This window comes from Mustela putorius, unplaced genomic scaffold (genome assembly GCF_011764305.1).
Source record: "Mustela putorius furo isolate JIRA1106 unplaced genomic scaffold, ASM1176430v1.1 tig00003845_pilon_pilon_pilon, whole genome shotgun sequence".
NCBI classification, from domain to species: Eukaryota; Metazoa; Chordata; class Mammalia; order Carnivora; family Mustelidae; genus Mustela; species Mustela putorius.
In genome coordinates this window covers 38752677-38768084 of record NW_025421998.1, presented here as the reverse complement: position 1 = coordinate 38768084, position 15408 = coordinate 38752677, and the positions used below count along the sequence as shown (strand labels likewise).

The following is a 15408-nucleotide window of genomic DNA, read 5'->3' as shown; positions in this document are numbered from 1 at the left end:
GCCTCACTCTTTCAAGTGCATCCATTGGTTTTAGCTCCTATAGGATGTGAGGGTTTGGCTTTTAGGAACTATGTTCCATTAGGCAAGTATCTCTTTTAACCAGGATGCTCCTCTGTGTAGGGGAAAACAAACCCACCTGCGGCGTCGAGAGCATGTCCAAGCTCCAGGAGCACATTTTGCCATCAGTAGAGACGGTGATGAGGTTATGAGCATTCTGGGTCCCCACAACATTTACACAGTACACGGGATGCTGCGAAAATGTAAACATGGGGGCAGTCAGACGATCCAGGAGGAAATGCTTCCATTGGCGTGTCAAACGCATTTCTCTAAAATGAGGATTAAAGACTGACATAATCCTACAGTAACACAAGCCTCAGGTCATTTGCCACTTTTGATTCGAACCTGATCGCTTTCTAAAAGCTCTGGCAGCAACGCCTCGTAGTGGAAACACTTACCCAGCTTCACCTTGCTCCGTCAGAGGCAGTCCGCCGGAGCTGAAGGAAGCTGCCGCAAATGATGATTGATGGGGCCGAAGCCACACAGAGCTCGGCTGCTAAGCTCACTGTGAGTGATGAGAAAAGGCAGCTTTCAAAAGAGTCCAACTACTGACTTTTGGAATGAGTATGTGTCACTAAATTTGGAGGGTGCTGCATTATAGTCACAAGGCCAAATATTCGTTCACATTTCTTAAAAAAAAGTGGTTAAAATTCATCAGCCTTTTTAATTTGAGGGAGAGATATGGGTAGTGGGGCTTACTGGCATCACGCACCTGAAGAGAGAAAATTAGGCTCATTTCTGTTGCTGCAAGATCTAGGGTAATGATAGATTTATTTTTCAAAACATCAGTTGGGCTACTACGGAGGCTTCAATTTGGCCGGGGCCTTGAGGAAGGTCATGGATACATCCTGGGAATTGTAAGCAAGATGCTCCAACCTCCCGTCATAGCTCTGGGAGGTTACCCTACTCTGTAGAATCCTAAATGGTAAGCTAAAATCATTTGCAGCTGCACATTAAATGCTAAATGGAAGGTTAGCAGAAGCAGAACCTAGCAGTCCTGTGGGTCAGATTTCAGGCAGCTTAGCCATCCTGGGCCAAGCCACAGCTTAGCTGGGGCCTCTGTGTGCAAATAGTTGACAGTCAAAGTCTTACTCTTGATGAGTTACTGTCCGTAGTACCTAGCCACAATGACAATGAAACAATCTTTAATATCGGAAAGTTGATATCATATAAAGGATGGTTCCCAAACTATTATTATCGTATAAACTCCTGGTCAGAGGGAACTGTAATCATCATCTGGAGCAGCTACTCATCCGTCTCCACCAAGAGGTGGTCCAAACTCCGCAGAAACACCTTTCTTAAGGGTAGTCAGCTTTTGTGCCAATGCCTGGGGAGTTTTTCCTTCCACCACTGGGGATAAAGAAAGCTCGAGGAGAGGCTTGTATTTAGTACAGTGATCTCTGGGACCGTACACATCAAGTCCAAACAATCTTTATAGGTTGCTGTTATATACCCCTCTCCCCAAGTCCTGTCTTCCTCAGACTAATCCTCGCCAATTTCTTCAATGGGTCTCGAGTACTTGGCTTTCCGGTTTTCAATACCCTCCTGATACTGGTCATTCCCTTTTGAGCACGTTACGTTTTGTCTGAGCAACTCTTACAGCCAAGTTCTGAGAATGAAACACTGCTGTTGACCTATATTCTGACCAACAGAATACAGAAATCTAGGAAATGTTGAATTTTCACTTCTTGCGTGATCAAAAGTCCACCGTACTGATGTATGCTAAGATGCCATTGGTTTTATTGGCAATCGCATCACCTCTTTTACCTGTGCCAATGGACGGGTAAAAAACTGAAAAAACTGAATCCCTAAGTCTCGTTCACGGCACTTTCCTACAGAAACTTTCAATCGCCCTTGGTGGCTATGGCCAGTGGTGAGTACAACAAGGATCTGAAGCTCACTGCTTTCCTGATCAGGTCTCTAAGTTTCAAGAGGACTGACCAGTTGTGGGACTGTGCACAGTGGTTTTTTCCAAGCTTCTGGCATGTGTGGAACGTGTAGCAGTGAGCAATGAAACTCAAGGCCCCAGCCACATGCATTCAAAGCTCTGTGTGGAAATCCAGTGGGAGAATGGATGAAACAAATCCTCACCTAAAAGCAGCGGACAGTCTCACCGAAGCATGGGAAAGCATGGTCCAAATGCTGTTGTGAACCTACAATCCACCTAGTGAGTTTCAGCAAGAGTCCAATGGGGTTTCTTTGTTAACCACCAGGCATCAACACAAAGCACCAAAATTCTAGTGGATTGGGACTCCTAAGGGTGGTTGTAGGAGGATAAGGAAAGCATCTAGAAGAATGTGTAGAGCCAACTGCCTAGAGAAAGAATGTGCGTGGTAACCCCTCCCTGCCTTTAATCAGTACTACTGGCCTGTGCTTTCATGAGTAATAAAACTCGGCTTAAAAGAAAAGAGAGAGATGTAAAGAAACCAGAACAGAAGCAGACACGTGGGAAAGCCTACACACACACACACACACACACACACACACACACACACACGGGCATCCACAACTCTACTTAATGGAAAGAAAAAAGCAAAGCTACAGCTCATTTTTCCAGTATACATGCCAGATTGTTTTTATTTATTTAAGGAATAAACTTACTGTGTGGCAGAAGGGCTTTTGCTTTAATTAGGATTTCCTGTTGTCCCAAATGCATATGTGTGGTGGGTGTGAAAGGAAATTAGTAATCTGTGGCAGGCCTCTTTTTCCTTAACCACTTTTGATCCTGGTACCAATCAGCCAGGCATTAGTGGAAGTTGAAAGGGAGTCACAAAATTAACTGTGCCCTTTTAGCTATGGACTCAACAAAACGCAGCAAAAGAGGGGGGAAAAAGTATTTTATTTTCGAACAGAAACAGGCTACTATTTGATAATAATGGTATTTTAGTTGTGATGCTCATATCCTAAGTTACTTGACAAAGAGAGCTTGACTCTTTGGAAGAGCTCTTGGATTTGGATTTCCCCCTGAAACTTATTGCTCTAACGTTTGGATTTATAATTTTTGAAATTTCACAAGATATGCTCAGAAACCCACCAGATATCCACATCCAGCCAAGAAGTGCTTTCACAGGACTTGAGCAAACACCTGCATCAAGCCATCTTCTCCTGGGTCACAATTTTCTGTTATTAGTTTGCAGAAATGGGGTAGGCAAGAGCAATTTTCCAAGATTCTCAAGAACTAGTTTCACCTGCATGTGTCTTAGGCCCAAGTCAATCAGAATTAAGGCTGACTTGGTATTTGTCATTTCCCATTGTCAATCTTACAAGGGTGGAAGAATTTTCCTCTTCATGGTCTTAGCTGAAGCAGCTAGCAGTCCTTTTTTAAAGCTAGAATGGTTTTGAGGCCAGCAGATGGAACAAATGAGGCAACCACATTAAGGAAATTGAAACAATAGTAGAGCTGTATCCTTGGGCATAATTTGGGCACTTCAGAGAAAGAACATCAGTTACTCTGAATGTCAAGGTAGCAAGGATTGATGGAGACATGCCTGTCTTCTCATTCCTCCTAACAACTGCTAAACACACCTGTCATTCTCTTAAAGGAAATGACAGAGTAGTTGTCTTATGAACACTATACTGAACCTCTTCTGCTAAATTGTGGGTAATGGTTTTGAGATGTTGACTTTTAACCCGTGGGATTATATTGTCACTGTAGACTTTACTGTTGAGACTTACAACCATGCATTCCAGAATTTAAAGTCATAGCACTCCCTCAAATCACAAATGGAAAAGGACTGTTGGCAAAAGTCCATATACCATCCCTAGACATGAAATGCTTACTCTTCATCACCCATTTGAAAATACGAGTTTCCACATTACAATGTCAATGCAAAGAGTTTCTTCATAACAATTTCACAGATGCCTCTTCCAAAGTTTCTCCCTGTGTCCTTTTGTAGTTTTAATCCATCCCCACCACACCAATGGTCTTTGGTACATCCAGAGAGATCCCTTCTCTGTGCTAAAACTTGTAGATCATTAAGAGATTTCTCTACACCCAGTGCTTCCTTCACCTCCTTTTCACTTGGCTTTATTTCAGTTAGTCAGGACACATTTATTACAAATTACACGCTTCTAACTTGGAGTTACTGACCACGGGCGTACTTCTGTCAGTTATCCCCTTTCAGGGCTTGGGGTGGCTGACAGGGAAATGACAAAATCTGACTTACTGTGTGTGCAGCAGCTGACAAGGGTGTCCTCTGCACTGGTGTCCTTCGATGACTGCGATTATCCCACAGGACAATCTGGCCCGAGTAAGTCCCACCAACCACCAAGTTGGGATGGAAACGAGCGAAGCACACGGACATCACAGAGGACTGAGAGGAGAAAGGGGAGAAACATGTACCGTGAAATGGGTGGAGAAGGCTTGTTTCTTCCTGAAAAGAAAACAGCTCATCACATCAACTCAACACATCCTGGAAAACATAAAGCGATTGTTAAATGCATAGTTAGTAGACTATTTTGTGCCTGGACACAGACTCTTCCCTTGAGGTGTTGGTCAATGGTTACCAAACTTGAAAAATGACATCCTGGCCATGTCTTCAAATAGGCATAAAACCTATCTTGTGTGCATCATTGTCTTGTGGTATCTAAAGCGTGGTTTGTGGACATTTCCCATTTTATCAACACAACTGCGTCAGAAGTAATATTAATTCTCCATGAAAAGTCTTTACAAAGCAATTCTTTACTTTGAGGGCATGGCCACATCGAGCTGTACTATATACAGTGTTGGCAAAGTTTCAACGACCTTAAGACATGGTGCTTTTTTAGGCTTTGTGTCTTCATCTTAATGTAGACTTCTAGGAAGTATACTGACCTCAGACTGCTCCAACTGGTTCCTCCCCAAATTCCCTCACCTCCCATGGGCATTCTCCTGACCTTGATCCTACCCACTTCAGACAATTCTTAATGTTATTCTTTGCCTATTTTAACAAACAGTTAGAAGTGGATTTCAGTCCAACTCTACCAGGGTCTGTCAGAGCGTCATGAATGTGGTTTCTGAAATTCCACAAAAGACTACTGGGCACTATGTTTTAGAGGAAATTACTTAGAACCATGATGCACTTAAAATCCGATAAGTTGGCCATTCCACAGTCGCAAAAAAGTCCATTTTGATTCCCACAGTGCTTCCATGTTTGTGTTTGTATATGGAAGCAATTAAAAAAATACATTTTATCCTTTCAATAACCTTACATGTGAGAAAAGCATTGTGCCAGGCATGATGGGAATACAAAGGGAGTCACTGTGCTCAACAAACTTGTGCTGTGATAAAGGAAACTAAAAAGCTCCCATGCCGGTGACCAGAGCTGCATATGCTGCTAGTCTAAGCCTTCCTAAGAGATAGAGAAAGACGCCTCTCGGCATAGACATAGTCATGTGGCGGGGTGCATGCCTGGGTGAGTGGAGAGTAAGGTGGGTCGCTGTCTTCACTTGTCCCTTGTTTGACATCCTTTGTGCATTTGAACAAAGAGCAATCTTGAAGGTGATGCCCTCCATGACTAAATCATCATAGTAGCACGTGCGCGTGTACATGTGTGTGTGTGACTGGGGTGGTGGGAAAGATTAGGTTTAGCGAGGGAAGGAGAGCAAAGGGGAGAGTGGAAAGGGCGGATGGTTAGCAAGACCTTGTGAATGGAATGTTTCACGCCTTGAAGTAGCTACGGAACACTCAGCAAGTGGAGAGGAGAAGAAAATAGGCATCCCTGAGAGATGGGGTAATAGGATGAAAGACTGGAGGCTGAACAGCCCAAACCAGTGGTCTGGTTTTGATGGGAAGGAGCTTGCAAGGAAGAGGCGGGTCGTAGGGAATGTGGCTCGAGGGGAAAGTCACCTGGGCCAGACAAAAGAGAGCCTTGAATGGCAGGCGCTATCTGGATTTTTTCCTCCCGTGGGCGATTGTGATTAATCACAGCTTTCTGAGGAAAAATGTGAGAGGATCAAAGGTTGTAAGTGATAGGCCAGCAAAGTAAAAACGTGACTGAAAAAAAAAACTTATGATCTCTTCCTGACTAGGAAGCTAAACGTCCACTTCTAAAAAGATCGGATCTACTCTTAGCCCAAGTCTTCCTTGTCAGAAAGAGCCTCAGACACGCTGAGGTAGAAGAAAGAATGCAGACTCTTTTTTCAATGTTGTGTTTTCCTAGTTTGAATGATTTTCAGTTCCAATTCCTTGAACACGATTAGATGGAGAACATGCTTGTGCCCCAATCTGGTTTTCATAAAGTTCAAGAATAACTCTCAATAATGATACTGAATTAAAGAAAAAGAAAATAATGCCGGTCAGCTTCTTGTTTTACACATCCCACAGAAGCGATTCTTAGTTTTCAACTGATGAAATTCTTATGTTGCTTGAGCTATGTGGGAAACATTTTCTTTAAAGCTTTAGAGAGACTTAAAATTACCCAGGTGGTACCAACAATTGAATTTACCAAAGCTCCAATCAATATGGATAAAGGAATGTCATTAAATTTGAAAAATCCAGAATTCAACCACTTGATTGCTTCTGTGTTTTAGTTAAATCTCAGCAAATGCCACTCCAAACCTTGCACAGTTTGTTAAGAGACTAAACTAGAAAAAAATAAACAGTGGAGTTACTGCTATGAAACTGAAACACACAGTTGTCAATCACCTAGAATCCAATTCCACAAAGGGAGAACACTGTCTGATTCCTACTTTTTCATTATTTGTTCATTATTCATCAAACACGTAGTGCCCAGCAAGTACTAATGAAACCATTTCAAAGAGCTTTAAGTGTGACAAATGCATGCAATCGAGAATTCAGAGTTCTATTTGCATTTGATAAAAAGTCAAGTTCATGCTAAAAAAGAGTCACGGTATCTTAGAGCCCAGAGTTCTACCACCAAAGTCCACTTGTTTTGCTGCAAACCCAAACATGAGGACAAAGAGTAGATACACTTATTTTGCATTTTCTATTTGGAAAATTAGCAATGGAGGAGTAGTTATGTGATTATCAATTTTGCTTATATTTTAAGCTTTGTACATTAAGTGTCATATGTATTCTATGTATTCTAGAATAGAAAGGCTCAAGACATCTCCAAGGTGGGCCTAATTTGACATGCTGTCATTCATATGGACATAGGAAGGCAGGAGGATCTCAATTACCTAGATGTAAAGTTTAAAATGTAGTCATTTCTTGAGATGTTTTTAAGTACCCTGAGGTTTGATATAATGGTGGCAAACATCTGGTTGATGGACTGAAGTTTTTACTTTTCATCCAAATGTTTAGGTTCCCTTGGTCACATGGGAACAGTCCCCCAATTAACGGAGAATTTCTTCTAATTTGGAAAGTTGGCATCAGCCCCTAGGAGGAAAATCTTAGAGAAACCCCGGCAACCTCTTACGGCTCATACAGCTACTGACCTAGTTGTTGCCAATTGTTTTGGAATTTATTGACTGTTAGCATAAGGAGCAAAGGAGGATATTACCCTGTCAGTTATAATGATTTGGTAAAGAGTAAAAAGAACATTCGAGAAAAACTGATTAATGCTACTAAAATGTGCAGTGTTTCTTGTTGTTCTCGTTTGCATAGTACATCTTCTGAAGACACAGTCTATGAAAAAACATTAATAATAATCTTAATGTTATTTTGAAAACTTCATCATTTTCCTAGGCATTTTAAATTTTGTAGCCAATTCAGTTATTCGGGGTCATAATAAAGCATTATTAAATTATATGATTAATACAACTTAGACAAGCAAAATTAACTGGAAACAAGAAGCTTCCCTACCTTGTCATTCTTAGTTCCTTAACAATATAGACCTCTAGAGATATTTCTGGAGTTTTAAATTTTTCCTTATTTCATTTTCTTCTTTAAAATGTCAGAACCTTAGATTGAGTTTGAGAAATAAGGTATGGCCTCAAAACTCTCCAACCAAGTCATTTACACAAGTGGAAGAATAATCAGATAGCTGATGAGAATTTCTGGACAGTGTTAATGTCTACTCAGTGTAAATTTTTCCGGCACTACAGGTAGAGGTTTTCCCGAGGCTAGTGAGTTCACAGAGCTGGCCCAGAAATATGAACTAATACAGAAAAAGCCTGATGTAAAACAAGTGAGTCTGAGCGGCTCTACTCTAACACCAGTCACACAGGGACACCACCATGTGAGGAGCCAGCGTTCCCAAAAGGACTGGCACAGCACTTCGCACTTTGATTATCTGCATATTCTAAGTTCTAGCCTATCAGGACAAGCAAGGTCTGGGGACTCTGTTCGGAGCATGGGGCATCTCTGTTGACAGTTTCCGGTCCACATGTCCACTTGCACACGAGCTGACCCACTAGACGGGTCCCACGTGCTCCTCTTCTATTTCAACAAAAGGCAGTTTTCACCCCATTCACCCCATCCACAGGGTGAATTCGGAGATGAGATGGGTGAAGACTCCGCTTTCAAGGGCTCCCTCTGCTCGAGGCAGCCCCATCACATTCAACTGCAGCCGGCCCCCACCCCTCTTCCTGTGGCTGTGGGGGCTGTTTTCTATTTTAGAGAGCTAATCCTGGCCAGTGTCGGGACGGTACTTCCCCTTAACCACAGCCCCAGATGCCCACAGCAAACAGCCTTTGGTCACTGCTGGCTGGGCAGCTTGCCCCTTCTGTTCACATTTGATATGGTTGCCCGAGTCCTTTTGTGTGTGGCGCTCTGCCCACTCCCCAGCCACCGTGCCCGGGTGGGAGGGAGAGGGGTCCTGCATTCAAAAGCATCTACTATTTCAAGTACCATCTCTTCTGGGGAGAGGTTGGTCCCCAGAGAGAATGGCCATATTGTTGCCATATGCTGTTTAATGGTGGCTGACATTTTATTTGCCTAAAAGCAAATGCTTAACTGTCGGAGGGCTGTGAGGCAGACAGATCAGATGCTTCTGGCTACTAGGGAGCTAGAATAGACTCCTGCAAGTACCTACAAAACCCACAAAGATATTTCTTTTGTTAATGGAAACACGTGTAATAGGAGAACACTGCTGCCGAAAACCCCTCTTACAGGCAATCCCACAGCGCCAGGCAGCTGACAGTGTGGAAGGTGTGTCGGTGGCGAAGCCAAGGCGTGAGTCGTGAGTCGGGCACTTCACTTTAATTGAGGGGGAGGAAAGGGTCTTTTTTTCTTTCAGAGCTCCCTTTTCTTCTGCCTAAGTCTCTATCCCAAGGCGTACATGTCATTCTTCTAAACTCTGAGAGTGACCATCTACTGAAAGTTATCTCCCCATTAGTCATGGAGTGCCCAGGACCCAAGATGCAGGGAGCTTGCTTGCAATCTCTTGACTCGGTTTGTATTCAAAAAATGAAAAGCAGCTCATTCTAAAATCTGATTCCCCAGGGCACCTGGATGGCTCAGTTGTTTAAGTGCCTGCCTTTGGTTGAGGTCATCGAGCCCTGCAACGGGCTCCCTGCTCAGCAGAGAGTCTGCTTCTCCCTCTCCCTCTGTCTGCCTTTCCCCCTGCTTGTGCTCACTCTCTCTCTGTCAAATAAATGGATACAATCTTTAAAAAAAAATGCAATTTCTTAAAGATTAGAAACCACTCACGATGATCCTCTTTCCTATAGTCATTGAGAATTTTCGTATCTTTCCATAGTGAGCTGCTCCTGTGTAGCAAGAGACAGACCTGGCCTGGGTGCTGAGAAGACAAAAGCTCAAACCACAAGGAGATGCCACTTCTTACCCAGGAGGATGGCAAGGATTTAAAAATGTCTGCATGTCAATTATACCTCAATAAAGCTGAAGGGGGGGCAAAAAAGGGGCAAATGCCAAGTGTTAGTGAGGATATGGAGAAATGGCAACACTCCTGTGATGCCAGTAGAAACGTGACATAAGGCAGCCACTCGAGACAACAGTCTAGCAGTTCCTGAACAAGTTAAACATGCAGCTAATGTATGAGCCAGCAATTCTGCTCCTAGATATACACCCAAGATAATGGAAAACACATGACAACACAGAAACTTGTACACGAACCTTCACAGCAGCATTATTCATTAAAACCAAACAGTGGAAAAACAAACAAACAAACAAATATCCACCACCTGGGGAATAAACAAAACGTGGTAAAGACATACCATGGAATAGTAATTCATAAAGAAAAAGAAACACCGTACTGACACATGCTATGACAGAGATGAAACTTGAAAACATTATGCTAAGTCACAAAAGGAGTCATAATGTATGACTCCATTTATATGAAGTGTCCAGAAGAGGCATATCCATAGGGGCAGAAAGCAGATTGGTAGTTGCTTAAGGTGGAGGTCAGGGGGATAATGGAGAATGACTAGTGATGGGCATGAGGTTTATTTTGGGGGTGATAAAAACTTTCTGGAATTATGGAGTGGCAATGGTTGCCCAACGTTGTGAATATACTAAAGAACACTGAATTCTATACCTTAAAAGGGTCAATTTTATCTCAATTTTTAAAAGTATTAGCCTTCTGATTTGTGGAGCTCGCCAACCTTTTTTCTTATCTTCAGGACAACTGCCTAGACTATAATGATCACTCTTTCCTCCACCTAAATTGTTCAATTCTACTTACCTCTCCCAGAACATCTTCATTTTCCACTCCCTGAGAACCACAGAGGAGGAAAGGAAGGCTGACATCCTCGAAGGTCCTAAAGCGGACTTCCTGCTCTGACGCTGTCTGGCTGTAGGAATCCTCTCAGCCTTATGCGGGCGTTTTGTTTTGTTTTGCGCATTTTCAAATTATTTATTTTAAAAGACTGCGGTGAAATACGCAACATAAAATGTATCAATCTAACAATTTTTAAGGGTCCAGTTCAGTGGTACTAAGCGCATTCACACCATTGTGCAACAATCGCCACTATCCACCTGAGAACATTTCCACCTCCCCCAACTGGAACTCCATACCCATGAAACACTCATTCTCCCGTCCATCCTCCCCCTGGCCCTGCCCCCCAGCAACCACCATGCTACTTTGTCTCTAGGACTCTGGCAACTCTTGGAACCTCATGTAAGTGGAATCATATAGTATTTGTCCTTTCGTGATTGGTTTATCTCACTCAGCACAATGTCCTAATGGGGCTAGGGCACCCATGTAATACTCCAAGGGGTACTACATCTGCGTCCCAGCAAGTCGCAGAATTCCCTTCCTTTTTAAGGCTGAATGCTATTCCCTCGTATCTTTATGCCCCATTTTGTTTATCTATTCATCTGTCAGTGGACATTTGGCTTGCTTCCACCATTTGGCTCTTGTGACTCATGTTACTATGAATATGGGTGCATACAGATATTTCTTTAGGATCCTGCTTTCAATTATCTTGGGCAGATACCTGTAAGTGGAATTGCTGGATCATATTCTGTTTTTAATTTTTTAAAACTGTCCTTTTTCCTGACACTGGGGAGGGTATGTGCTATGGTGAGCGCTGTGAAGTGTGTAAACCTGGCGATTCACAGACCTGTACCCCTGGGGCTAATGACACATTATATGTTAATTTAAAAAAAAAAAAAACTGTCCTGTTTCCTTTAGTGACTACATCATTTTACATTCCTACCAGCAATGCACAAAGGTTCTGGTTTCTCCACATTCTTGATAACCCTTGTCATTTTTTGCTTGTGTTCTGTTTTGTTTTTTCTAGCAACCATCCCAATCGGAATGAGGTGTCTCAGCCTCAATTCTCAATTCATAAGAGGAGCGTGATAGTTCTTACCCTGCCTACAAACAGGTCATTTCGCTTGCCTCTCTTCTCTTGTTAGGTTGATACATTTTATGTTGTGTATTTCAACACAGGCTTTTAAAATAAATAATTTGAATTTCCTCAAAAGGAAGACTGGAAGTTAGTAATGCAGTTTAAAGACTGATCAACAGCATGCCCCCACCTAGAGTTAGAAGTGATTACTTTGTGACTTGAAGAAATATTTCCAGACAGAGAAGGTCGTCATTTTGCTCAGCAAATCCTTCCTAAACAACTCACATAGTAACACTTGGTCCCGCCTTGACGAGCTGGGTTGACAACTGTCTCCTGAAAGCGTGACTACACCTTTTGCTACATGGCTTAACTCTTTGGAATCCCAATTTTTGCAAGCCTTGCTTCCTGTCTGAGACGTTCACTCTCTCTTCCATTTCACAGATCCTCATGGCCGGTTATCATTCCTGTTGTGGGTAGTTAATTCCAAATCTGGACATATAATGAGTTTGGATAATGAGGAAGAGAAGGAAGAGGAAAAACAGTGCAATATTAGCCCCAGAGATGATTGTACTGAAAGTCAAGATTGGATTCACATCACATTCTCATTCATATGCAGACTTGTAGAGCAAGCACTGGAAATTTGGGGACTTGAGGTTCTAAACCATAGTTGGTAGTGCCTTTAGCGCAAGTACTTCTGAATCTAACAAAATTCCAGGGCAATGAGATAATTTGCAGACTACTCCCCAAAAGTTTTCTGAAATGAGATTTTTAAAGCCATATTTTACAACTTGAATCAGTGCTGGGAACCTACTTAAATGTGATGTGACTTTATACCTAATTATTACTTATTTGTCATTTACCTGTATCACCTCAGTAGGTGTGTGGACCCCTTTGACTATTTTCAAAATCAGTTGCTCCAGATTTGCCTGTACCTTAGCATTATCAAGGAGCTTTAAAAAATTCCCTATGCTCGAGGCACATCACATACCAATTAAATCAGAATTTCGTGGGGGGTGGTGGGTAAGACCCAGGCATCGCTATTTTTAAAAATTACACAGGAAATTCCCATTTGCTGTCAAGTGAAAAGTACAGTTTTAAATCAGTGGTTCTCAAACTTATCTGAATATAAGAAGCACATGGAGCGTTGATTAAAAACTCTATTCTCTACGTTATTCCTGGGTGCAAGCCTGGAACTTCTGAATCAGGATTTCAAAGAGGCCCAGCGGTCTGTGAATTTAACCAGCACCCGGGGTCTTATTGAATTATCATCGAGAAATTTGGAGAACCCAATTCTAAAACAATGAATTAGTAGAATAGGACCCAAAGTCCCAGTGAGATGTATTTCTTTTTGCATTAATGTAGATCATCCCTGGGATGTTTCCTTCACGTGTCGTGTGCTTTGGTCACAACCTGCCCAACAGGGACACACGTGATCCAATAAACGTTCCTCTGCTACAAGCCATTGCTTAATTCCCTGTAATTTTATTGGCTAGTTGTTACATTTCCCCTTGCTTCCTCTCCCTTCCTGAGTGACTGAGCTCTTAAAAAAGGATCAGTAAAAAGGGCAGTAAAGGTTTGGTCCCCAAATTCCCTTCAGCATCATTCTTCATGCTGACCCTGAACATCTGAATGTTTTCCTGTTTATTGTTAAAGGGGATAATGAACATTAGCATTGTGACATTACGTTACATGGTTATTTGCTTAGTGGGGGGAATTCCAAAATTTTTGAGCACCCACTGAGCACCAGACCTGTGGTGAATAGCAGTATTTACATCTTTCTAAATTAGAAAGACAGAGACATAGACAGACAGAGACATAGATATTGCTATTTCAGTCCCACAGGGTGAATAGTTTTGCCTTCATTGTTCCAGATTAGGAAACCCAGGAGTGGGCAAATAAAACCACTGACTTGGATCAAATGAATACTAGGTGGCAAAGCCCAGATTTGAACAAGAGCCTGGCTGATTTAGAAGACAAAATGCCATGAAAACCTGCCTCCGTTGAATGACGGGTGCATTTTCTCTTTGAGACGCCCAAGCGCCCCCTGGAGTGCCATGCCTAGGACTCCACACTGTGGGACTTGTAATCACTGGCTGAACTTCATTCATGTCCACACGGCAGAGAGGGACTTTGGCCTCCCTGCCCACTACGATGGCCTTGGCGTTGACTCTGCAACCCCTCTCCAGCTGGACTTGTGCTGCCGTGTACAGACTGATCACCCGTCTCAGCTCTTAGCCTACCGTTGTGACAGGTGACAACAGAGCTAATTAGTACCGATTGTGGTGATATTTACCATGAGGTGGGTATTTCCTGCTGAGAACTGATTGAGACCAATTACTCATTCCATAGGAGTCTACTGAAGAGCGAGCAGCTGGGGACGGATCATGTCACTACTGACAAGCTCTGCATTTCTTGTCACTGCTTTGGGAGAAAATGCTTTGTTTTCATCTTGTCACTATACAGCCAAATGAAAAATGCCATTCCAAAACAAGTTCTTTTTAAATGAGTGTTTAACCCCCCAAATAATGATGTGAATTATTAATTATTCTAGAAGGGAAGGGCACTCCTGCATGCTTCAGCAAACAACACCGACCCAATGACCCAAAGGCAAGGTGAGGAATCTTGGCAAAAGTTCTTTAAAATGCAAAGCTGTTCTTGGAAAATAACTGCTCCAACCTGTCAAACCACACAAGGCATCGGAAACCCTCCTCATGCCAGGTGTCAGACTGGATAGGACCTACATTATACTGCAGAGCAACTGGGAAGGTCCTTTTTCTTTGTAAAAGGAAAGTCTGTTTCCTTTACAAACTTTGCTTATAAAAGGAAAAGTCGCTCTGGCTCCTATTTCAGTCGTCAGAACTGGTAAGAGTTCTATAGAGAAATCAGCACATATTTCTGTTTTATTTTTTCATAAATGTCTTGTAATAGTTTTAGATTTGCAGAAAGGTAGTTAAGATGGTACAGTTCCCCTATCCCTCACACCATTTTCCCCACAGTTAACAACTTCCTTATTGTTATACTCATGCAGTACGTTTGTCACAACTAAGAAACCAATACTGATATGCTAGTACCAAAATCCAATGTCCTTTTCCTGTTCCAGGATCCCATCTAGGAGACCCCCTTACATTTAGTCATCTTACCTCCCTAGGTTTCTCTAGACTGTGACAGTTTCTCATACTTCCCTTCTTTCTGATGATAGCCAAAATCTTTTTAGGTCTTATAAGCATTTTGACCAAAAAAAAAAAAAAAAAAAAAAGAAGAAGAAGAAAAAGAAAAAGAAACCACTAACATACACATACATATGTCATTTTTATAAATTTGTTCATTCCAAAAGGTTTACTATGGATAAAGTGAGGCAGGGCTATACCATCACATCGGGCGATAATGCTCACTGAAAAATGATCGGGTCAAAGAAGTTTCTTCGGTACAGACTTCTAATCATTGACTTACCACTTACCACACCTGGAAAAGTGTGGCTTTTCTAGGAAAGAGGAAACCCAGGTTGCTAGGCCTCGGCTGGAACAAGGATGTGGTGCAAGCTGAAAGTGACCTTTTACTTTACTAAGAAGGACAAAAAGAATAGGAAGAGATGGATACATGGTTTACTTTATATGTTAAGAAGCAACAACTTTCTTCAAATCAAATATCTAAATCTTGCTTAGTTAAAAAAAATTAAAAAAGAAGTTGATACTTGGATATGTCACGTGTGGACAT

The 15408-nt window shown here is 42.2% G+C and overlaps 1 protein-coding gene across 1 annotated transcript in view; it reads right to left on the bottom strand.

Moving 5' to 3' along the window:
- DYNC1I1 (dynein cytoplasmic 1 intermediate chain 1) overlaps positions 1-15408 on the bottom strand; it is a 266491-nt gene that overhangs the window by 64188 nt on the left and 186895 nt on the right. The window contains 2 exon segments of the mRNA XM_013064191.2: positions 137-250; positions 4224-4370. Coding sequence (XP_012919645.2) covers positions 137-250; positions 4224-4370 — 261 coding nt within the window.